The sequence below is a fragment of the Oncorhynchus gorbuscha genome, linkage group LG07 (genome assembly GCF_021184085.1).
Source record: "Oncorhynchus gorbuscha isolate QuinsamMale2020 ecotype Even-year linkage group LG07, OgorEven_v1.0, whole genome shotgun sequence".
Taxonomy (NCBI): domain Eukaryota; kingdom Metazoa; phylum Chordata; class Actinopteri; order Salmoniformes; family Salmonidae; genus Oncorhynchus; species Oncorhynchus gorbuscha.
In genome coordinates, this window is record NC_060179.1 from 22,961,102 (window position 1) to 22,987,441 (window position 26,340).

The 26,340-nt window shown below is 41.6% G+C and overlaps 1 protein-coding gene across 2 annotated transcripts; it reads left to right on the forward strand.

Annotated features, from left to right (window-relative positions):
• The first annotated feature begins 6,800 nt into the window (after window positions 1–6,800).
• On the forward strand, window positions 6,801–20,388 carry LOC124039659 (polyadenylate-binding protein 2-B-like). Of its 2 annotated transcripts, XM_046355859.1 has the most exons (8): window positions 6,801–7,015; window positions 7,047–7,294; window positions 8,990–9,098; window positions 10,746–10,813; window positions 11,069–11,175; window positions 11,987–12,074; window positions 12,681–12,835; window positions 19,797–20,388. In XM_046355859.1, exons 2-8 carry the CDS (start codon window positions 7,148–7,150, stop codon window positions 19,981–19,983), a joined length of 861 nt encoding a protein of 286 aa, XP_046211815.1. In that variant the 5' UTR covers window positions 6,801–7,015; window positions 7,047–7,147; the 3' UTR covers window positions 19,984–20,388. The 2 variants fall into 2 exon arrangements, with proteins under 2 accessions (XP_046211815.1, XP_046211816.1); XM_046355860.1 differs by having other exon boundaries at window positions 6,803–7,294; window positions 18,917–20,388.
• Window positions 20,389–26,340: the final 5,952 nt, after the last annotated feature.

The window sequence follows — 26,340 nt, forward strand, 5'->3', positions numbered from 1 at the left end:
TTCTGTCTCCATCAGGAACCTGGGGCCTCATTTATCAATAATATGTAGGCACAAATCTGCACAAAACATGCGTGGGATAATTTCCAAGCAGTGTGAGATTTTTCAATATGAACGTTGGCTTGAGTGTGTGTGTAAATTTACACACAGCCATGACCATTTGTACGCACAGTGCCAAGTGTTGGATGAAGGGAACTGTGCCAAATGTGTGAAATTGAGAGTAATTTAATTATTTTTCGATGTCATTGTGAATGCAACATATCTTTGACATGCTATATATACTGAACAAAAAATATAAACGCAACATGCAACAATGTCAAAGATATTACTTGAGTTATAGTTCATATAAGGATATTGATAATTTGAAATAAATACAATAGGCCCTAATTAATGGTTTTCACATGACTGGGCAGGGATGTTGCCGTGGGTGAGCCTTGGAGGGCGTAGGCCCACCCACTTGGAAGCAACGCCCAGCCAATCAGAATGTTTTTTTCCCCCCACAAAAGGGCATTTTTACAGTCATAAATACTCCTCAGCACCCGTCACCCTTCAGACGATCCCGCAGGTGAAGAAGCCGGATGTGTAGGTCCTGTGCTGGCATGTTTACACGTGGTCTGACTGTGTGAATCCGGTTGGATGTACTGCCAAATTCTCTAAAACGACATTGGATACAGTTTATGGTAGAGAAATTAACATTAAATTCTCTTGCAACATCTCTGGTTGACATTCCTGTAGTCAGCATGCCAATTGCACACTCCCTCAACTTGAGATGTGTGGCATTGTGTTGTGTGACAGAAGTGGCCATTTATTGTCCCCAGCACAAGGTGCATATATGTATTGATCATGCTGTTTAATCGGCTACTTGATATGCCTCACCTGTCAGGTGGATAGATTATCTTGGCAAAGGAGTAATGCTCTCTAACAAGAATGTAAACACATTTGTGCACAGAATTTGAGAGAAATAAGCTTTTTGTGTGTATGGACATTTTCTGGGATATTTTGTTTCAGCTCATAAATCATGGGACCATCAATACTATAAAAGACAAATAATGGGAAGTTGAATGAGAAACGGCAGATCTTGCTTGATTTGGCACACGCTGCATTTCGCAGAGAGCATGTTTTAAGAGAACGGTGGGACTTTTTCTGCAGAATGTACACATTTGCTTATTAGATATAATTTCCCTAAACCAATCTAATAGGGTAGACCTACTTTATGAAGGCAAACACATGCCACTCCGGTGCACATCCAGGTGGACCATTAGGACAATTAAGTTGCTTTGGCAAATATACTTCAAATGACTAGGCACCACTCAGCAATAAGCATCCATCTCCATCAGCTCCCTCCTGTCGGCGTATAGGTCAACTTTGCTGTTCTGAAGAATGAACGAGTCGTGCGTTCCACCTTGCCACCACAATCAGCAGCGTCTTTTGCTCATCACATAACCTATCACCTGCACATAAAGAGTGGAAGCCTTTTCTATTCACATAGTTGAACTCGTTTTGGGATGGTGCTTTTATGGCGATGTAGGTGCTGTCTATTGATCCATTGATATTTGGGAACCCATTGACTTAATTAAACATGTTGTGCTACGGTGTATAAATATTGTATGTTACAGTTTGCTTTGCTGATGATTGCATCAGAAACATTGGATCATCGAGGGATGTTTTTCACCTCACGCTGAAAAGTGTCGTTGCCAAAAACCCTTGGATGGATAGCACCAGAGGTGTAAAAATACTTTAAAGTACTAAGTAGTTTTAGATGGGAATCTGTTCTTTACTTTACTACTTTACTTTACTACTTTACAACTTTTACTTTCACTTCACTACATTCGTAATGACAATAATGTACTTTTTACTTACATTTTCCCTGACTCCCAAAAGTACTAGATACATTTTTTTTATGCTTAGCAGGACAAGAAAATGGTCTAATTCACACACTTATCAAGAGATCATCCCTGGTCATCCTTACTGGTTTTGGTTTGGCAGACTCACTAAACACAAATGCTTCGTTTGTAAATGACCTCTGAGTTTTGAAGTGTGCCCCTGGCTATCAGCGTGCCGTCTGGTTTGCTTAATATAAGGAATTTTATTAAATGTTTATACATGTACTTTTACTTTTGGTACTTAAGTATATTTTAGCGATTACATTTACTTTTGATACTTAAGTACATTTTAAACCAAATACTTTTAATGGGTGACTCACTTTTACGTGAGTAATTTTCTAGTAAGTTATCTTTACTTTTACTCAAGTATGACAATTGGGTACTTTTTCCACCACTGGATAGCACTTTGATGTGCACCGGAATGGCATGTCTATAGCAGGTCTTAAATCTTCGCAAAGATCTTATAAGATTGGTTTTGGGAAACGATATTTGATGAGCCAATCTGTAATGCACAAAAAACCTGTCTCCAAAACGCGCTCTCTACTAAAAGTAGCGTGTGCCAAATCTTCCAAGAGAGCAAGATCAGCCATCTCGCATTCAATTTCCCATGATCTCAGTCTTTAAAAAAAAATTATTTCAACAATGGTTTCACTTTCACACATGCCTCTAATTCAGTGTTCCCAAACTTGTTATAGTTCCATAACCCCTTCAAACATTCAACCTCCAGCTGCTTACCCCCTCTAGCACCAGGGTCAGCGCACTCTCAAATGTTTTTTGTTTGTTGTTGCCATCATTGTAAGCCTGCCACATACGATACATTTATTAAACATAATAATGAGTTTTTGTTACAACCCGGCTCGTGGGAAGTGACAAAGAGCTCTTATAGGACCAGGGCACAAAGAATAATAATCAATAATTTTGCTCTTTTATTTAACCATCTTTTTATATAAAACCTTAATTGTTCATCGAAAATTGTGAATAACTCACCACAGGTTAATGAGAAGGGTGTGCTTGAAAGGATGCACATAACTCTGCAATGTTGGGTTGTATTGGAGATAATCTGTCTTAAATCATTTTCCACACAATCTGTGCCTGTATTTAGATTTCATGCTAGTGAGGGCTGAGAATCCACTCTCACATAGGTATATGGTTGCAAAGGGCATCAGTGTCTTAACAGCTCGATTTGCCAAGGCAGGATACTCTGAGCACAGCCCTAGCCCTATCCAGAAATCTGGCAGTGGCTTCTGATTACATTTTCACAGAACCACTTGTTGCAATTTCGATGAGGTTCTCTTGTTCAGATATCGGTAAATAGACTGGAGGCAGGGCATGAAAGGGATAACGAATCCAGTTGTTTGTTTCGGGAAATACATTGCGCACCCAGCTCACTCAGGTGCTTTGCTATATCACATTTGACATTGTCTGTAAGTTTAAATTCATTTGCACATACAATGATGGACATACCTGTGTGTTGTCCTTGTTAATGCAGACAGAGAAGAGCTCCAATTTCTTAATCATAGCCTCAATTTTGTCCCGCACATTGAATATAGTTGTGGAGAGTGCCTGTAATCCTAGATTCAGATCATTCAGGCGAGAAAAAACATCACCCAGATAAGCCAGTCGTGTGAGAAACTCGTCATCATGCAAGCGGTCAGAAAAGTGAAAATTATGGTCAGTAAAGAAACCTTTAAGCTTGTCTCTCCATAAAAAAATGTTTTAAAAAGTGTCAATGCTTTGCCCCTTGATAACCAGCGCACTTCTGTATGCTGTAAAAGTGTTATATGTTCGCTGCACCTATCATTGCACAATGCATAAAATACACGAGAGTTCAGGGGCCTTGCTTTAACAAAGTTAACAATTTTCACTGTGGTGTCCAAAACATCTTTCAAGCTGTCAGCCATTCCCTTGGCAGCAAGAGCCTCTTGGTGGATGCTGCAGTGTACCATTTGCATGCGCGTTACCACTCCACTATGTCTCCCTGTCATGGCTTTTGAGCCATCAGTGCAGATACAAACACATCTTGACCACCAAAGTCCACTTTATGTCACAAAGCTGTCCAGTACTTTAAAAATATCATCTCCAGTGGTTTGCAGAAGAGGATGTCTTCCTTAATTTACCCCCCATAAATGTAACAGACATACAGTATATCAGGAGCTGTGCCAGGCCCGCCACGCCTGTTGACTCATCCAGCTGTAACGCATAGAATTCACTGGCTTGTATTTGAAGCAGTAATTGTTTTGAAACATCTCCTGCCTTGTCACTGATGCATCGTGAAACAGTGTAGTTTGATGAAAGCATTGTCTGTATAGTTTTTTTGTCCTTTTCCCCCAGCATTGTCCGAGCCATATCCGCGGCAGCAGGAAGAATTAAGTCCTCCACAATAGTATGGGGCTTGCCTGTCCTAGCCACTCGGTAGCTCACCATATAAGACACTTCTAGCCCCTTCTTACTAATGGTATCTGTTGCTTTTATACATGTCTTATGACTTGAATGTCATCTTAATTCTCACTCAAAAAACTCCCGTGGCTTATTTTTCAAATTGGCATGTTTTGTTTCTAAATGTCTGCGCAAGAGTGAAGGTTTCATCGAGTTGTGAGATAATACTTTTGCACATAAAACACACTGTCACTGGGGAAAGGCACTACTCCCAATATAAGTGAACCCCAAATCAATGTAGTTCTCATCATATTTGCGCCTCTTCGATGGTCCAACGCCCCTGCCTGTTGTTCGGTGCTTTCACGGGTAAGGGGGCAGTAGCTCTTCGGCTGCATCAGATTCACAACTTTCATGCTAGCTGGGCTAACAACAAATGTAGAATTACTGATGCTAGCATTGGATGTGTTCCTGGAAGCAGAAGAACTTGTGTCATCGACAGGTGCAGGTGTAGTACTGCTGGTAGTAGCAGTACTATCAGTAGAGCTGGTATATGTCTCTATGGACGCGAGCCTTACTTCTTTTAACCATTTATCAATATTAGAGCATTTTAGTGGAATTCCCGCGAGAGAGAAATGGTTAATGTGATTGGATGTTAATTATTTGACTAGGCTACCTGTATTTGACATTGTGTTGCTATTTGCTGAACACTAGATGGTTTAATTTGATTTTTGGCAGTGAAACAAGGCTATTCAGGCCAGAGAAAAAAACTCACTCAAATGGATAACCCTGTTGGAAAATATAAATATACCGTTTGAAAATGTGAAAAAAACAACAACAAAAAAAGTTTTATTTTTATTTAAAAAATCTGAATCACATTTTTATTTGGCGTACCCCCCGACGGCATTGCTCGTACCCCTGTGGTTACGCAAACCCCAGTTTGGGAATACCTTCTCTAATTGAACAAAATACTTTATATGGATTATTATCTTAACAAATGTACTGATGGGGGTCAAATTATCTGTTAAGATACAGTATGATGCATGAGTTCACAAATTAAAAAATGATTTAATTATTAGGCCTACTCTCACAATTTCACACATTTTCAACACCTTTTCCCAATTCTACGTTTGACAAGCAGTTTCACCACTTGGCACTGTGCATACACATGGTCATGGCTGTGCGTACATTTATGCACACACAAGCAACCGTTCATATTGATCAATCTCACATTTGGTTTACTCACAGATTTGTGCCTACGCATGATTGATAAATGAGGCCCCTGGGCTGTTGGTGTGGATGGTAGAGCTCTCGTCTCTGGACCGCAGGATAGTACGATAGCACCCAATACTTATGTGTACATCAGTCGGCTACACTGGTGGCAGAGGTGAGATACCTATAGGGCTTTTGTGATAGCTCATTTGGATAGGCCTATGGAGCCTGGGCACATGGACGCAGTAGCATAAGCTGATGATAGTTCTACTGCGCCTGTGAGGAGCTCTCAATATACATTGGTTGTCTGCAGTTAGATATGTACAGTTATTACACATCCAGCCATTTATTTTCAAGATTACAACCTAATCTGTAACCCAACCTGATCTGGTAGTTTAAATTACCATGTATAAATTACATGGTAAACATTTAGCTATGTACTTTATTCACAACACTTTCTCTCACTAGACTTTTCTTGCAGTAACATTCCCCATCATTTCTGGGAATTTTTTTCTTTTTTATTATTTTAATATTGAAAGTGTGCATTGCTGCCAAATATATGTAATTGATTGAGGTGGATTCACCTGACTCGAAGGTGTCACGCTAGCAGCAAATATTTATATAACTAAACCAAGATAGACCACAGCCTGTCATTTCCAATGGGAAAGAATTAGTCACAGTGGGCAGAACAAGCAAGGAGGTGGGAAGAGCCAAGCACGAGCAAACGAGAGCCTATTGGCCCGTTCTTGCATGCGTCGGTTTATTTCCGTTAGGGAACACCTACTCTGTTAGTGCGCGTGTGCAATAACTCAATTCGCCATTGCACTCCTTACAAATTAACGTGGTTTAAAAACAAATATTCGCAAAAGGTAAAGTGTACAAGACTTAGTCCACTCTGTTCATAACATATTCTAGTTTTGGGAACAGACAACTGTAATGAGATCAAACGTTTAATCGATGAGAAATTTTGCAGAATGTTCCATCGTTCCCGTTGCTGGGCACTGGGCTTTCTCTCAAAAACAGATTTGGTGGTTTTTGCAAATGCCAAGCGGATGCTTCACATTTATACATCCGGTGAAATATCTGTCTCATTTGTTCTATCTGTGCTTGTGGAGGAGCAGAGAATTAATGACAATTCAGTCATCGGTCGAAAGACGAAATGGGTGGGCTTTGTGATTGACATACTTCTAATCGAATCAGAGTTTGAAGTGTAAAAGCGAAATTGGTAAGAATGCATAAATGTGCTGAAATATATCCAATAGACGACAAGGAAAAACGGTAGAAGGTGTGTCTACAATGCTTAATTGGGTAATAAGATTGCAAGTTTACGCCCGCAGTACGTAACTCCACCCCCGACTTCCATTTCTGAACTGAGGACACAGCACTCGCGAAGAGAATCTTTTAGGTTATGTATATTTCTTAATGTAAATAAACTGTAACGTTAGGCTCTCCACTGAAACTTTGATACACACACAACTGAAGTAGCCTTTGCAATTGTAGTTGGAACCCGTTCGGACAGTGACTAGAGTCGAAGCTGGCCTTTTATTTCACGTTTTAACTTTCCTAAGCGGCGGTTTCCGCCGTTTTTTTTCTTTCGCCCCACTCACTCTCCCGCTGTGTGAGTAGGGGCCTGTAACGTTGGTTTAAGCCACGAGGCGCGTCGGATAAACCGGAATTGGGAGATGGCGGAGTTCGGTAACGGAATGGACTCAGGGATGACTGAAGAATCCCTGCTGGACTCAGACCCAGGGCACCCAGAACTAGAAGACCCTGGTGTTGGCGATGAGGAACCTGGATTAGAGGAGGGAGAGGCCGCGATCGAGGACCCGGTAAGTGAAGGGCATAGTTTATGCCCAAACTCTCACTCAAGTTGAGACAATACATGTGTATTGTACGATAGAGATTGCAGGTGTAACGCGTTATTTTAAGCTGCAATCAGCTTTATTTTTTATTCCCGGTGGTCTTTTAAAAAATATATTGGTTGATATCCGACATTGAGGCTCAGTAGAAATGTGTGGTGACATGCGTGATTTTGGCGGCCATGTTGGCGCAGCAGCGTTGGTAGTTTCTCTGCGCCAGTGCTGTCGACCTAGTGGAGAAAAAATATTCGTCGCAAAAATGCAATACGGAGATGTAGACAGGGGCGAGGGTAGGACAGGCCACCATTAGCCGCCGGATTGCGAGTCCATCCGCAGACACTGCGAGAGCTCACGGTAAACACGCCTCCTTTCTTTTCTCATACGCTGACGGCTGCTGTAATGGAAGCGCTGATGCGCATACGGAACATGATGGTCAATTCCGTGAAAATTGAAGTGATGACTAGTAAAAACGCTTTAATGTTTTACATTTACATTACATTTAAGTCATTTAGCAGACGCTCTTATCCAGAGCGACTTACTATGCATCTGTTATATAGCTAAAATGCTAGCAGAAAAGTATGCTGCACTTGCTCTGTTGTAGTAGGAATTTATGGATATTTGGGCTGGATATAACGTTAGTGGGAGGGAGCGGACGAGATAATGCTAGTTGGCTTGCTAATAATTGGGATGTTTCAGACATGCACCTGACACGCAATGTTTATTCTCCCAGTCATTGAATGACTTGCGAAACGCAAGCATTTTTAAACATGTAATTTTGACTATAAGTAGGTATTGTCTTGATAAATTAGTGGGTAATGGATATTACTGTGGTAGTGTGCAAAGATGCGGTTTGACAATACTCACATTAAAGCTGTTGGCTTGCATTTATGTTATCTACAATGTTTCTGATTTGTATATGCATGTGATAGTAGTCTTTGGCATGAATGTGTTCGAAAGCAATTATGTAAGCGCGAGACTGGGGGTGCGGTATTTTTTAGGGCTGGGCTTGCATCCTTCGATATTTTCAGGAGGGAAGAGACTACACTAAATATGCGACAAAATGCAGCCAGTCATCACCGAATCAAATAAGCCATGTAGTTTCCAGGAATTTCACTGTTTCCTCTTGAAGCCAGTCGAAGCTTTTGAATTTGTCTATTGGTTGTTATGATCAATGGGGCCATGCTAGACATCCCCAAGACCTGGCATGGATTAACCTGCAATGCAAATTGTGTCAGTAGTCCAGGATGGATTTGGAGCAACTCTCACTGCGCTGCAATGCAGCAATGTCAAGGAGGCCTAAACCCAATAAGGGATCCCACCCAACAGGATGTATGGTACCACTGTCTTATTGGCCATCACTGGGGCGGTGGGGATTCTTGCTGAGTGAGCAGTCTGTGAAATGAATGGTGAAGCCTGATACAAAGGCCCCCGGGCCAATGGTCATGTGCTGCTAGCCTGTTCCACTCAGCAGCTAGTGCAGGAACAGGGTCATCTTAGGCTACTGAACTGCCAAGTGTGTCACGCACTTGCACGGCATGGATGAATACGATGAAATAATTTATTCTGTACATTTGTTTTGTTCCCATGATGTCTGTCAAGCCTGCTGACTAGTGTGGTGTGTGTTGCAATTGATGAGTATTGATGTATTGATTTATTTATTTTCAGGAGCTGGAGGCGATCAAAGCTCGGGTGCGAGAGATGGAGGAGGAAGCAGAAAAGCTGAAGGAGTTACAGAACGAGGTGGAGAAACAGATGAATCTTAGCCCTCCACCAGGTGAGTTTATTTGGGAAGAAAGAGTGATAAGGTGCCTTGGAACATGTCTCCCAAAAATTACTGTTTGAGAAGACCGACTGATTTTTGTATTTCACAGAAGTTTCCAGAGCAGCTACAAGACGGAGATTAATTAATATCAAACCCTTCCAAATATACACTACCGTTCAAAAGTTTGGGGTCACTTAGAAATGTCCTTGTTTTTGAAAGAAAAGCACACACAAAATCCCATTAAAATAATCACATTGATCAGAAATACAGTGTAGATGTTGTAAATGACTATTGAAGCTATAAAAAAATAAATAAAATAAAAAGATAAATCTACATGGGCGTACAGAGGCCCATTATCAGTAACCATCACGCCTGTGTTCCAATGGCATGGTTGTGTTAGCTCATCCACGTTAATCATTTTAAAAGGCTAATTGATTATTGGAAAACACTTTTGCAATTATGTTACGCACAGCTGAAAACTGTTGTGCTGATTTAAAGAAACAAAAAGGCCAGTTTTATTGCATCTGGAGCATCAGCATTTGTGGGTTCAATTACAGGCTCAAAATGGCCAGAAACAAAGACATTTCTTCTGAAACTCGTCATTCTATTGTTCTGAGAAATTAAGGCCATTCCATACAAGAAATTGCCAAGAAACTGAACATCTCGTACAATGCTGTGTACTACTACCTTCACAGAACAGCGCAAACTGTCTCTAACCAGAATAGAAAGAGGAGTGGGAGGCCCCGGTGCACAACTAAGCAAGAGGACAAGTACATTAGTGTGTAGTTTGAGAAACAGGTGCCTCACAAGTACTCAACTGGCAGCTTCATTAAGTAGTACCCGCAAAACAACAGTTTCAACGTCAACAGTGAGGAGGAGACACTGGGATGCTGGCAATGAAAATAAAAGCTTAAGATGGGTAAAATAACACAGATACTGGACAGAGGAAGATTGGAAACCAAGTGTTATGGACAGACAAATGTAAGTTTGAGGTGTTCGGATCACAAAGAACATTCGTGAGACATTGAAAAGATGCTGGGGGAGTGCTTGACACCATCTGTCAAGCATGGTGGAGGCAATTTGATGGTCTGGGGGTGCTTTGGTGGTGATACAGGATAAAAGAGGTCTTGAAGAAGGAAGGCTATCGCTCCATTTTGCAACGCCATACCCTGTGGACGCAGCTTAATTGGAGACAATTTCCTCCTACGACAGGACAATGACCCAAAGCACAGCTCCAAACTAGGGAAGAAGCAGTCAGAATACCAGCTATCTATAATCTCAGCCCTATTGAGCTGTTGTGGGAGCAGATTGACCGTATGGTATGTAAGAAGTGTCCATCAAGCCAATCCAACTTGTGGGAGGTGCTTCAGGAAGTATGGGTTGAAATCTCTTCAGATTACCTCAACAAATTGATAACTAGAATGCCAAAAGTCTGCATGGCTGTAATTGCTGCAAACGGAGGATTCTTTGACGAAAGCAAAGTTTGAAGGACACAATTATTTCAATTCAAAATCATTATTTATAACCTTGTCTTGACTATTTCCTATTAATTTTGCACCTCGTTTCATGTATGTTTTCATGGAAAACAAGGACACTTCTAAGTGACCCCAAACTTTTGAACGGTAGTGTATATAAATTTGTCTCAATTTTGCTCTCTAGCCGGTCCCGTCATCATGTCCATCGAGGAGAAAATGGAAGCTGACGCAAGATCTATCTATGTTGGAAATGTAAGGCTTCACCCCCTCCTTAACCTCAGATGGTGTTTCTATTTTGGGTGTATGTGGAATTCACCTGGTTAGGTGTTCAAGATGATTCTATCATATGATGAGTGTAGCAGAGTTTCAAATTGACATCATGCACGATTTCACACTACTTTGAATGCAAAACCCTCAATTTGGAGTTTGGCACTGAGTTAATTCTGTATTGCGGAATTGACTAGCCATTGTCAGCGGTATCTCACTGTTCTCCCTCTCTGTGGACAGGTTGATTACGGCGCCACGGCGGAGGAGCTAGAAGCACACTTTCACGGTTGTGGCTCTGTCAACAGAGTCACCATCCTGTGTGACAAGTTCACAGGGCATCCCAAAGGGTAAATGCCTACACCCTCATTCCCTCAATTTGCAGTAGTGCTCTTTCACTTGCAGACCTGTGAGTACACTATGCAGCGTTCTTCTATCAGTCATCTAGAGTAAATAAGACGTCTACAGCCTCTACCCTAAAGATTGCGTAGACACCATTTTACCAGCTATACCTTCTCGGCATCCCAGAGGGTAATTGCCGACATTCCATGTGCGGGTTAGGGAATTAGTGCATCTTTATTCACAGTTAAGTAAATACATTGTCCTAGTCATCTAGAGCAGTGTGATCTAGAGTTAAGACTTTCAGCCTCAAGATCATCTACATACTCACACGTCTGATCGTCATGTTTTGAATTTGTATGATTTTGTACATGCATGTCTTTACCTCAATGGGATCTTCCTGTTTAAATGAAGCTTAAAAATATTTATTTGTGTGGCACTGATTCGCATGGATCCATTATTGAATAGATACAGTTGGGAATTTCAGCTTGTAAGGTTACAGATCTGTGTTCAGCGGACCCATTATTTTGTCACATTGCTCATAGACTGTCTGTAGGTGCTTGCTTGGTTAGACCTTCAGAGAGTGGTGTTGGGGGGATGCATATGCATATCTGCATTTTTTTGAAAACTATCAGAAAGCTTGTATTTGTGTATGAGAAACCAGTTAGGATGATGATGATGATCAGGTTGCTAAACTGTTGCTCATCACATGTTTTTGTCATCATTAGGGAATTATTGAAAAGAGGTGTCCATGATTGTTCAGTGATTTGTGCTCTGATTTTAGTGCTTCATGACATTCTTATATTTCTGCTGCTGTTGCAGGTTTGCCTATATCGAGTTTTCAGACAAGGAGTCTGTGAGGACGGCCATGGCATTGGACGAGTCTCTGTTCAGAGGAAGGCAGATTAAGGTGAGGACGCAACACTGTTTCATAAACCAGGTTTCCATTCAACCTTTTTGTATGTGAGTAAAGTTCATGTTGGGGAAAAAGTCATGCCTGCCATGGCAACTACAGATATGTATGTGCAAATATTGATATAATAACCACGCGATATGCTGTGTGGTCCTCCCACTATGACTACAGTTTATTAGGTTATAGATGAATTAAGTTATGAACTTCCCATGGTGGTTGAAAGTGCATGGTGAGGAGTTTGATGTGCCTTTGTACGACATCATCACGCACATACTTTTTTTGTCCGCAGGAAGTCAGTTTGATGAAACAAATCTCTGATTTGCGTTTATGGTTTTTATGCAGATTTTAGAATATTTGTATGAAAATCTGTCGCCATTTGGATGGAAACCTAGCTACTGTCACGGTCAATTCCGTTTCAAATTAAGTAAAGAAATGGGGAAAATCTCAATTCTGAGCAATTTCTGTATGAACTGAATTTCAGTTCCATTTCCTACGTTAACTGGGTGTTAAATGGGACTGACCCCTGTACCCTTCTGAACTCTGAGGCCCCTGTGCTATTGTCTAACCTGTGGTTTCCGGTTTCTCCTGTCTTGATCCTGCCAGGTGGGTGTGAAGAGAACAAACAGGCCAGGTATCAGCACCACAGACCGCGGGTTTCCTCGGGCCCGCTTCCGCTCACGAGGAGGGAACTTTAACCCGTCGCGCGCACGTTACTACAGTGGCTACACACCGCCCAGGGGCAGAGGACGGGCCTTCAGGTGAGCACCCCGGAAACACTCATACCCTGAGACTGAGAGACAGCTGGCCATTACCTGGGGGAGTGGAAGAGTATGGAAAAGTGAGGGAGAGTGAGTTGAAAGGCGGTAGAATTAGTGAGATTATGGAGGAAGTGAGGATGAGCAGAGCGGGAGATGGTGGGCAGTGAAGACACTGTAAAGCTTGAAGCCAAACCCCCCCCCCCACACACACACACACTGTTTGCAGTTCTTAAAGCACCGACTTGGTGTAAGTAATTTGGTAACGCAAACACTGAAGGGGCAGGTGCTAGTGATGGTTTTCTGACCTGGCTTCAGAATGTGCAGTGAAGAGAGTACTGAGGAGAGAGTATGCTCAATTCTAAACATGCTCCTGCCCTAGACTCAGTGGGGCCATCAGGTGTCTATGGGCTGGTGGTTGAAACGGGGTGTGTAGAGAATCGTTGAAGGTACAGTGTCTATAGAAAGTCTACACCAGTCTTTCACATTTTGTTGTGTTACAAAGTGGGATTAAAATAGATTTAATAAAAATTTAATTGATCTACACAATACTCCATAATGTCAGTGAAAATAAAGTTCTACACTTTTACAAAGGAATAAAAATTAAAGGACAAAAATATAGTTGTTGCAGAATAAAAATTTGTAGCACCTGAGGGTGCTAAACAGGATTTTTACAAACATTTTAAAATGTTTACATTTTAGTCATTTAGCAAATGCGCTTATCAAGAGCGACTTATATGCTGACCAAACCGCATGCACCTCCGCATGTTTATTTTGTCCCGCCACACCAGAAGTGATCAGGACACGCAGGTTGAAATATCAAAAACAAACTTGGGGACAGGTCGAAAAGCATTAAACATTTATGGAAATGTAGCTAGCTGGATTGCTGTTACTAGCTAATTTGTCCTGGGATATTAATATTTGGTTGTTTATTATATCTGAAATGCACACGGTCCTCTACTCTGAGAGTTCATAATAAACGGTAAACCCAATGAGTTTTTTGTAATCTCTCCTCCTTCATGCTTCTTTTTCTTCTTTGAACTTTATATGGCGGTTGGCAACCAACTTTACGGCGCATTACCACAGATAAACTGAATGTGGACTTCAGTTCATCTTCCAATCACCCATGTGGGTATATGCTCTTAAAAACCAATGAGGAAATGGGAGAGGCAGGACTTGCTGAGCGCCACAAATAGAACATAATTATATTTTAGCACCTGCCCATACAGAAGCTTTTGAGCAGTGTGGGTGCAATGATTGAATAACATGTATGTATACATTTATTTTGCAGCGCGAGCGGTATGGTCAGCATGTTACAGTATTGAGCGCATTGAACTACTCAACTTTTTAGAGTTTAACACTATCAACGTTTCGCTCTACTGTGGGAATTGTGCTAGACTCGGGAGGCCCTAATATTTGCCACTTTCAATCTAACATACCGAAACAAAACAAACTATGCAAGACTTAGTATGCCAAACGATCTGCAAGAGATTTTCTTGTAGGTAGATCGCATTGGCGAAGGATTCTATTGCAAGGAACTCTCAAATGGCACTGCGGTTTAAGGCACTGCAGTGCTTGAGGCATCACTACAGACCTGGGTTCGATCCCAGGCTGTGTCACAGCCAGCTGTAACAAGAAGACCCATGAGGCGGTGCACAATTGTCTCAGCGTCGTCCGGGTTAGGAGAGGGTTTGGCCGGCCGGGATATACTTGTCCCATCGCACTCTTGTGGTGGGCCGGGTGCCTGCAAGCTGACTTCAGTTGCAAGCTGGATAATGTTTCCTCCGACACATTGGTGGGCTTGGCTTCCGGATTAAGCGAGCAGTGTGTCAAGAAGCAGTGCGGCTTGGCAGGGTCGTGTTTTAGGACACATGGCTCTTGACTTTCACCTCTCCCGGGTCCATAGGGGAGTTGCAGAGACGGGACAAGACTCACTACCAATTTGATATCCCAAAATTGGGGTGAAATAAAATATGTATTTATATATTATATATATATATTTGGATTCTATTGCATTGACAGGCTCGACGCAGGCCCATACTCTACACAGACCGGTGCGCCATAACCAGCCCTGCAGTAGGCCTATATGCAAAGTACCATATATGGATCTGTCACTTTGAACTGGACTGTGTTTACAGCATGAGCGGTCATGAGTTGCTGAGCTTGTTTTGAGATCAAAGCAAGCGCTGCATATAGCCACCTGTGCAAGTTTTGTTCATATCCTTTGCTAGTTAGTGAGGTTTTTATCCCAGTTATAGCCCATTTCTAGTCAACAATGGGGAGTGGTTGCTTCCTACAAGAGCACAAAATGTTTACATTTCTAGCCATCTTTGAAAAGCGAGTTAGGTCTAGCTTTTTTTGTAACTCTTAAAGGGGCAGTGTTGTATTTTGAGACTGTCTTGTACAAGCGAAGTAGGCAAAGGGTAGCATAGTTTGTCTGATTCTCTATAATAATGGTATGGGAATAATGCATTTTATTTCTTTAACTAGGCAAGTCGGTTAAGAAAATTCTTGGTTGCAACACGGCCTACCCCGGGCCGATTGTGCGCCGCCCTATGGGACTCCCAATCACGGCCGGATGTATTTCAGCCTAGATTTGAAACGGGGACTGTAGTGACCCCTCTTGCACTGAGATGCAGTGCCTGAGACCGCTGCGCCACTGGAGCCCTTGTAAAGTGGTTTCTTACCTCAAACAACGCATTTTCAGTCACCTTGTCTGAAGGATAAGTGGATAAGCAGACAGGGTAATATCAAGCCCTGCCTTTGTATTTATTTTTTTCACATCTCATGGAACGTGGGCCTACATTGAACACCACATATTGGCTGCTACTATAGGCTGAATGATAAAACCGCTATTTCCATGTTAAAATGTTATGGATGTAATTTTATTTTTACAATTTTTTAAATTGTAGGCCGCTCTTGTAGGTAAGCACAGGCAAAATGCTAGAGGAAAACATGGTTCAGTCTGCTTTACACCAGACACTGCAAGAGGAATTCACCTTTCAGCATGACCATAACCGACAACACACAGCCAAAATCTACACTGGAGTTGCTAACCAAGAAGTGTGACTCTTCCTGAGTAGCTGAGTTAGACTTTCAAGCTGATTTAAGTCTATGGCCAGCCATGATCCTTGACAGAGTTTGAATAATATATATATATATTTTTAAAGAATCATGGGTAAATATTGCACAATTACAGTAAAGCTCTTATGAGACTCACCCAGGTAGCCTTGTGATTAAGAGGGTTGGGCAAGTAACTGAAAGGTTGCTGGTTTGAATCCCCAAGCCGACTAGGTGAATAATCTGTGCCCTTGAGCAAGGCACAACCATAATTTCTCCTGTAAGTCACTCTTGATAAGTGTCTGCTAAATGACTCAAATGTACCCAGCTGTAATCGCTGCCAAAGGTGTTGTCCATTTCATCTTTAAAAAGTTAGAATTTTGCTTTTTGACAGAGTATATTGTGTAGATTGACAAATGTATATATTACTTCGTAACACAATAAAATGTGAAGAAATCCAAGGGGGGTATAGACTGTTGCTATAGGCACTGAACGTCTATAATCCTGCCTGTAGTGGGAGGGGAATGAAGCGTTGGCTAGCATTGCTGAACAACATTCCAGCAAAATCAGTGAAGGTGTGTATCCAGAGCACAGTGGAGGAGAGGTTCCCTTTTAGAGTGGGGTAATGGTGAGTGGAAAGGTAAGCGAGACTGGTGGAGGGAGTCAGATGGGTCAGTCAGTGTGGAGCGGTCTTGTTGCATGCACCACCTACAACCGTTTCAGAGGAGGCAGCCAAACTCTCAGTGCACGGCAGTGCGATCCTCCCAGGCTGTACATGTATGCGTGGCAGGCTCTTTGTACGACTTGGACATACATTACGTATACATACATACTGTCTGTGAGTGAGCATCTCTCCCATAGTGCTGGTCATTAATACTTAAAAAGGTGACAGGCAAAGAGTGACTTGCCTGGTTTTGTTTTCATTTGTTCGGTGCTAATGGTTGGATTCCATTTTAGAATGTTGATGCGACCTTAAGGACAATTAAGATGCCATGTAAGTTTTAAATTCAAATGGGTGTCTTTAGTGTACCATGAATGGCTTCTCTAAGTTCTCTAGGTAGACACGTTAGCATTGTTGCTTAAACATTAATTGGCGCGTGTGTTTTCTATAGTATTAGTTTTCCTGCTGTACTTTTCCTCTCAGTTAACTAGATGTTGTTCTAATGATTCACTGTTAGGAGACAAGTGCACTGTTCAGAGGAATAGAATATATCCATCCTGTTTGTTAACCTGGTGCAGCTGCTCCAGAGCTGTCTTTTGCCTGTGACCTTTCCAAAGCAACATCCTTGCAATCTGTATTTGTTTTCAATCCATACAAAAGCCTACCCCCTATGTATGTAAAACCTGGAGTGGATCAAAGCTCTGTGCACTGGGAGTCTGGTGTGTCTCCCTGGAGTGTGTGTCCTGCTGTGTCTCTCAGTGTGAGGTGAGAGGGGGGTTCCCATGATGACTCATTGAGCGCTCAGCCTGGTCTCATAGACTACACATAATATAGTAAAGGTAAAACCGGGACACTCGCATTAGTATATGTTACATTTTTAATATGGTTACGTAATACATAGATCGCAAACGTCTAGCAACCCATAGGTTGGGAGTTCAAATCTCATCACAGATCATTTGAGCTAATTAGCAACTTTTCAACTACTTACTACTTAGCTACTTAGCATGTTAGCTATACATGACATTAACTGTTTTAGCTGACCATAACCCTTTAACCTAACTCCTAAACTTAACCGCTAGCCTAGCTAACGTTAGCCACTAGCTAGAATTTGTAATATCATACGTTTGCTGGTTGAGAGAATGCCAAGAGTGTGCAAAGCTGTCATCGAGGCAATGGGTGGCTACTTTTTAAGAATCCTAAATGTAAAATATATTTTGATTTAACACTTTCTTGGTTACTCCATGTGTTATTTCATAGTTTTGATGTCTTCACTATTATTCTACAATGTAGAAAATGGTAAACAATTTAAGGAAAAACAATTTAAGGAAAAACCCTGGAATGAGTGTCAACTTTCGACTGGTACTGTATGTTACGAATGACATCATACGAAATGGGCGATTAACATCTACAAATTTAATACATACTAAATGGAGCATCTTGAATTTATGTACAGAATAATACGAAATTCTGAGACCAGGTTGGGCTCATACATATTACCCAGAGATGGGCTAACCCAGTAGTGGTTTGCCCACTATGGGGAGTGCAGGTGCTTTGTCTTGTTGCTAAAACCAACTTGATTGTTAACTACACATTGGTGCATCAAACTACACACCCACTGCCTTCACTTCCGGAATGGAGGGTTCATTCCTGCAGCCTGATTTTGACTTCAGCATTCTAACCAGTGGTTTCTGCTTTAGTGTGACCCCTGTGTTTGTGGGCACTGGGTGCCTGGGTCTGACGGTGGTGATGTGAGAATGGAAAAGCAATGTGTGATTTGATTTTGATGCTGGCTGTGTCTGTGTTGAGATGGTCCAGGTTGTCAGGAGAATGGGTCAGTCGAGTCTTTGTCTGCATGCTGTATGTATGTGGCCTGTCCTATAGCACGTGAAGGACTGTTCTAGTGTGTCTGTCATTCTGTTGGGAGGGTTTGTGGGGTGGGTTGGAGGCTGCTGTTCTCAGGTTCTCTCCCAACAGCGACCTCAGGAGCTGCTCTCAACAGAGAGAAAGAGGAGAGAGAGAGAAAGAGGGAGAGCGAGTGCCTCACTGTCCCCACACCCCTATTATTTTTATAGTCCTTTATAATCTTGAGAATTACACATTTACTGTTGACAAGGCTGATTTCAGCTTCTTTCTGTACGGTCAATTATTCTTAATTGAAATTGTGGTAATTCAACACTTATCAAAGGCACAATGCCATTAAGATGGTATACATTAAAATCTTTATGCACCCCCAGTCTCCCTGAAGGATTGAAATCTCACCAGGCCCCCTTTCTACCTGCACACATACACACACTTGACACCTAAGATTGGTGTCTGTCTTTTTAAGCCAAGAAACTCACCCTCTTTTTCTCTCTCTTTTCCAGGGGCCGAGGGCGAACAACATCGTGGTATTCCCCTTACTAATACCCCCAAACACCCTTACTATCACCTCCTTGTCCCCATACAAAAAAAAGAATGAAAAAAGTCCCCCAATAAAGGAAGGAACCCTGAGAAGAAAAAAGACCAAAAAAAAGACAAAAAATATATATAAATATATCCTGGACAGACAAACTGGCCGCAGTGTGCGATTGTGTGTGAGCGTGCGTGTGCGGAGTTGGTGCGGTCACCCTGGTAAGGTATATGATGGCCGTTGGGGAGATTTGGTGGCATTTCTTTTGAGAAGATGTTATCTCAGGCTGCAGATGTGTCTCCTTTGTCTGGGTGTGAGGGTCACAGCCCCCAAATGCTTACATTTGAAAAGCAAACATCGAGGATAAGTCTATCTTTTTTGCTTTTTTTTAATGTACCGTACATGTGAAACTTCAAATAGCAAAAATGTTGTTTATTTTTTAGGTTGTGGTATTGGAGTTCTCATATTCCCTTGTCTCTCTGACCAGTTGCCACTTACCCTGCCCCATCCTTTAACTCATCACTTTTGTTACCATCTCCCTTTGGTTCCATCCCATGCTCTCTTGTTTTCAGTATCTGACAGCGATTGCCTTTCAGTGGGTAAAAAAAATAATGTAATCTCCTTTTAGCCCATGGCATTCACCCCAAGAAAGCATGGCCAGAGCTCTGCCAACTTTACTTTATTTTGTGGGTCTGGTACTTTTTTCTCCTCCTTGCACCCCTCTGCCTTTCTGTGCTGCTTCTCCTCCCATTTGTCCTTCACCTCATCTCCATGTCCTTCACCTCCTCTCCGTGTCCCTCTTCTTTCTCCCCCTCTCCTCTCTCTGTATATTAGACCACTTCTTGTCGTTTCAGGTTTCAGGACCAGTGGAGGCTGACAACCCCTGCTCCGGTGGCTGCGGCGCCCCCCAATGTCTCGGCAGGGTCTCTCTCTCTCACTGCTCCTGCTATGCACACTCACCCCATCCTTTCTGTGTGGGGGGGAGGGGGCCAGGGCGATCACAGGGCTACCGCAGGGGGCATTTACTACAACAAGCGTTGAGCTGTCTTTCACACACACACACACACACACACACTAGGCCCACACACTTTGCAGACACTACACAACCAACCACCACACATATTTATAGAGCGAGTTAATGTCAAGATTGCAGCAGCTGTTTTAGTTGGGAGAGTGAGAAAGATGGGACCAGAGAAGGGGCAGTGGGGGACCAGAGAAGGGGTGGGGGGTGGGGGGGGACCAGGGCCCTGGCCCCGTTTCGGACAATGGCACAGGGGCTAAATTAATTAATTAAAAAGAGTGGAGCTTTTATTTTAAGGGGGTGGGTTTGTGTGGAGGGGTTTGGTTTTTGGAAACAGGAGTGGGTTTAAAAAAAAAAAGTTTAGCTTTTTTATTTTTAACCCATAAGTCTGTAATTAGAAAAAAAATAAAGACTGTAAAAAATTACATGTTTGGGTTTTTTTCTCCAAGGGTTGCAAAGCATTTTGGTATACTTAAGCGGTTCAAGACAGGTTCGAACCGACATTTTTGTGTACAGGGCGATCTGAATGGCGCAACAAATTTCTGTGCTCTCCGTTAAGGCCCTGGTTTTTCCGCTTCACATGTCCTCCGCTCTAATCTGAGATGCAGTATGTTAAATTACATTTGCAATGCGTCGCGTCACGTCACATTTTGTCGTATCCAGACAAAGGATCCATTTCCTCTGCCTGTGATCCTCACAACTTCGTTTACAATACCGCATATGAAACGGGAGACCCTAGCGATTGTAGCAAAAGTAGTATAATCTCGCTGTGGTGTTCTCGGAAGGATTTAGATCTCAACGTGAAAAAATACAATAATGCCACCTTTTGTTGGTTACACAATAATATAATCATGTCGTGCATAAAACTGAAGTTGTAACGAGTCGCCAGGCATTTGAATAGCGTATGTGTGGCTCAGAGGACGCTGGGCAGAACATGATGGCGCCAGATTGCTGCCACAAATAGAACATACCGAAATTGTTAGGAGCGTAAGAAAATAAATGCGTGAAACGTAAACTTACAAACCCTATGAATTAACAGTTTGATGTTACACGTTCAATTATTACTTAACATCTCCCTTTACTTGTTTACATAATTGTTATACGTACAAACGTGTCAGGAATGTGGCATCTGCAAATGACATTAACCGAACGTAGCTAAGCGAAGTTAGCTAGTCAAGCAACTAGCTTAGAAGCTAGTTTCTTTGCAGCTTCCGGTTTTCATTTTCAAAATAAGTCTAGAGCTTGTTTTAGAATGGCATTGAATAACGATGTTATACCAGTAGATGGCGTAGTATAGGCTTGGGTCTTGTTAAGCAAATTACCTATGCGAATTATACTATTAAGACACAGAAGAGCCTTTTCTAGAATAACCGCCTGAGCTGCAAAAAAGAAAGTAAATATGATTTAGGCTGTCTATTCCACTATATAAATATGCCATACTGTTAATGGCCATATAATTGCATCATTTCATAGCTTCGTGGGTTGGTGTGATCATGTAACCTGATGAATCACACTTTCCCGTATTTGGAAGCAAAAACTGTAGGGCTCAAATGAGGCATTTTGTATTTGTGAATTCCACTGTATGTGGGCTTGTTATAGCCGTTTACATTAGTAGTAACCAAGAAAGTGCATTGCACAACCCCACCACGTAGAGGCTATATCAATACATGAGAAAACAAAATATGAAGTCTTGGCAAAAACCTGAACTGAGCTAAATAGCCAAGTGGTCACACATGGTCAAGACGATCCTATTATTGCCAGATCTGTTTGCACTATCAGCCACTGCATGTGCTTTTTCAACTGTTTTTCTTAAGTATTTAGAGGCCTGTGAGCTAGGGTCTATAATAAAAAGTTAAACACAAATGGAGTTGTTATTCGTCAAGACACTATTACCCAAAATAATAGAAAAATTGCAATGCCTACAATTTTATTTGAATAGGCCTAAATTGAACTTTGAATTATTAAAGTGATAGACTAACTAACTTTTGGATAATTTTGAATACACACATGGATTTCAATAGACATGAATAACTTCCATTCTCTTTGATTTCGTTCCTATTGCCATTCAGACACATGACAATGGATGACTGACTTGAATGAAGGAATAATTAAATGTTCACATGTGTTGGAGTGAGTTGCACACATGCATGCTCTGCACTTCATTTGGCAAATAGGCCAAAATGAGGGAATAATGACTGGCTGTATGCCTCCAGAAGGGCATCTTCTGAAGATGAGGGGTGCTTTTCGGAAGGCGCATGGTGCTGCATAGAAATCACAAGCTCTTCAACGGTTAAGCAGTGTCGCGATGGAGGAAAAAGCAAATACGGAGACTACCTAAAACCACTGCAGCAGAGATATTGTAAAGTGTGGGATTGCCAGATTTAGCCTACGTTTAACCTCAGATGTTTATGACCCGATCCATATTAATGTCAAAATACTTAAAATTCATATTAAATCCTACAGAATATGATTTGGCAAGATTGAACGATGAAATACATTTTTTAAATAATCTATAGAGACACCAGTGGTCATAATTCATAGATTAATAATGGGTGTTTAGTGAATGTTTCATTATTCCTGGTATATACTACTGGTTATGATTGCAGAGCCCAAAGAATGGAATGGTGCAATATTGAATTAGTCATATTTTGATCAAGTGCATGCATGGGGATGTCTACGTCACCCAGATTTATGCCCATGCTGTGGAGATACATCTAGCGTTGTATAAAAATATCTCTCTGTTTTTAGAATATTGGTTCAGAAATAATATCCTATTGGTGAGCCAACTGGTAAATGCAGAGGGTCTTTTATTCAGTTAAAGAATTCTTATCACTTTACAAGGTCCCTGTAACACCTAAAGATTTTGCAATTGTTTTAGATGCCATTCCCTCAGGTGTTGCTATGTTATTCAGGAACATGTCAAGACCTGATCCTCCCAGCCTACCTTCTATTGACCCTGTTGACTCATCAGTAGGAAAGATTTGTTTCTCTTTTGGTCCATTCAACAACAGAGCGATACGATCCTTGTTTCAGCAGGATGTTGTATCTATACCTTATGTCATGCCTTATTGGAATGGAATTATTGATAATATCTGTTGGAAAAAAGTTTGGATGTTGCCACAAACATACCTACTTGTTAACAAAATTAAGGAAGTTTCCTTTAAAATTATTCATAAATATTATCCTGCCAACCACTATATGAAGAAGTTTAAGGAAAACATCAACTCAAATTCCTCCTTTTGTAATGACCACCCAGAAACAGTTGTGCATCTTTTTTGGCATTGTATGCATGTAAGAAAACTGTGGCAAGACATCAGTAGGTTTATAATTGAACACATTTATGAAGATTTTACACTATTGTGGAGAGATGTACTGTTTGGATTCTTTACATACAATCGAAATAAGCGGAATCATTTTTATGTAATTCATTTCATTATTCTTTTGGCCAAATTTCATATACACAAATGTAAATTTACAAACAGAAAACCACATTTTCGTATCCTACAAAAAGAAATTGAAATGTAGTTTAAGACTGTTAAATGCTCTACTAACAAAAAAGCTGTTAAAATTGTAGGTATATGCATGTCCCTTAAGGTCCTTGTGTAATTGTAATGTGATATTGTACCCCCTAGTTCGATTGTCCATTGTTTGTAATCTATGTATGCTTGTGTTCCCTCATGTGCTTTATGTATTGATTTGTTGTTAATAAATAAAAAATATATGTAAAAAAACATTTTTTTTAAAGAGATACACCTAGCGTCCTGGAGCTTTCCTGTTGTAGGTATAATACAGCTAGCGCTATCTAGACTGGCAAACAAATCTATTACATTACATTTATTTCACCTTTATTTAACCAGGTAGGCAAGTTGAGAACAAGTTCTCATTTACAATTGCGACCTGGCCAAAGCAGTTCGACACGTACTACAACAACACAGTTACACATGGAGTAAAACAAACATACAGTCAATAATACAGTAGCAAATAAGTCTATATACGATGTGAGCAAATGAGGTGAGATAAGGGAGGTAAAAGCAAAAAATGCCATTGTGGCAAAGTAAATACAATATAGCAAGTAAAACATTTAATTTAAACACTGGAATGGTAGATTTGCAGTGGAAGAATGTGCAAAGTAAAGATAGAAATAATTATAGATGGTCTATGTACAGGTGCAGTAATCTGTGAGCTGCTCTGACTGCTGGTGCTTAAAGCTAGTGAGAGTGTTTCCAGTTTCAGAGATTTTTGCAGTTTGTAGCAGAGAATTGGAAGGCAAGGCGGCCAAAGTAAGAATTGGTTTTGGGAGTGACCAGAAAGATTTACCTGCAGGAGAGCATACTACAGGTGGGTGCTGCTATGGTGACCAGCGAGGTGAGATAAGGGGGGACTTTACCTAGCAGGGTCTTGTAGATGACCTGGAGCCAGTGGGTTTGGCGACAAGTATGGAGCGAGGGCCAGCCAACGAGAGCGTACAGGTCGCAGTGGTGGGTAGTATATGGGGCTTTGGTGACAAAACAGATGGCACTGTGATCGACTGCATCCAATTTATTGAGTAGGGTATTGGAGGCTATTTTGTAAATGACGTCGCCGAAGTCGAGGATCAGTAGGATGGTCAGTTTTACAAGGGTATGTTTGGCAGCATGAGTGAAGGAAGCTTTGTTGCAAAATAGGAAGCCAATTCTAGATTTAACTTTGGATTGGAGATGTTTGATGAGTCTGGAAGGAGGGTTTACAGTCTAACCAGACACCTAGGTATTTGTAGTTGTCCACATATTCTAAGACAGAACCGTCCAGAGTAGTGATGTTGGACAGGCGGGCAGGTGCAGGCAGCGATCGGTTGAAGAGCATGCATTTAGTTGTACTTGTATTTAAGAGCAATTGGAGGCCACGGAAGGATAGTTGTATGGCATTGAAGCTTGTCTGGAGGATTAACACAGAGTCAAAAGAAGGGCCAGAAGTATACAGAATGGTGTCGTCTGCGTAGAGGTGGATCAGACTCAACAGCAGCATGAGCGACATCATTGATGTATGCAGAGAAGAGAGTCGGTCCAAGAATTGAACCCTGTGGCACCCCAATAGACTGCCAGAGGCCCGGACAACAGGCCCTCCGATTTGACACACTGAACTCTATCAGAGAAATAGTTGGTGAACCAGGCGAGGCAATCATTTGAGAAACCAAGGCTATCGAGTCTGCCGAGGATGTGGTGATTGACAGAGTCGAAAGCCTTGGCCAGGTCAATGAATACGGCTGCACAGTATTGTTTGTTATCGATGGTGGTTAAGATATTGTTTAGGACCTTGAGCGTGGCTGAGGTGCACCCATGACCAGTTCTGAAACCAGATTGCATAGCGGAGAAGGTATGGTGGGATTCGAAATGGTCGGTAATCTGTTTGTTGACTTGTCTTTCGAAGACCTTAGAAAGACAGGGTAGGATAGATATAGGTCTGTAGCAGTTTGGGTCAAGAGTGTCCCCCCCTTTGAAGAGGGGGATGACCGCAGCTGCTTTCCAATCTTTGGGAATCTCAGACGACACGAAAGAGAGGTTGAACAGGCTAGTAATAGGGGTTGCAATAATTTCGGCAGATAATTTTAGAGAGAAAGGGTCCAGATTGTCTAGCCCAGCTGATTTGTAGGGGTCCAGATTTTGCAGCTCTTTCAGAACATCAGCTGACTGGATTTGGGAGGAGAAATGGGAAAGGCGAGTTGCTGTGCGGGGTTGCAGTGCTGTTGACCAGGGTAGGGGTAGCTAGGTGGAAAGCATGGCCAGCCGTAGGAAAATGCTTCTTGAAATTCTCAATTATAGTGGATTTATTGGTAGTGACAGTGTTTCCTATCCTCAGTGCAGTGGGCAGCTGGGAGGAGGTGTTCTTATTCTCCAAGGACTTTATAGTGTCCCAGAACGTTTTTGAGTTTGTGTTGCAGGAAGCAAATTTCTGCTTGAAAATGCTAGCCTTGGCTTTTCTAACTGCCTGTGTGTATTGGTTTCTAGCTTCCCTGAAAAGTTGTATATCATGGGGGCTGTTTGATGCTAATGCAGAACGCCATAGGATGTTTTTGTGTTGGTTAAGGGCAGTCAGGTCTGGAGAGAACTAGGCACATTTAGTGACCTAAATGTGGAGTAAACACAACTGAGGACTATTAGAGAAACAAGACTTTTAACCTGAAAATGTGCAGGATACCTCTTTCCTTGACTTCTGTTTTTTTTTTTTATACGATGTTATGCTCATTCGAGTAGCACTAACAGGCCGTTTGGTGTACTTTGTTGGTGAGAGGAAAATTCCAAAACTAGGTATTATTATATGTCAGAATTGCAACAAGATTTGTTCAAGCCTAACATGTTAGTCCATAATCGTAACACATCTACATTTCACGCATGGCTTTT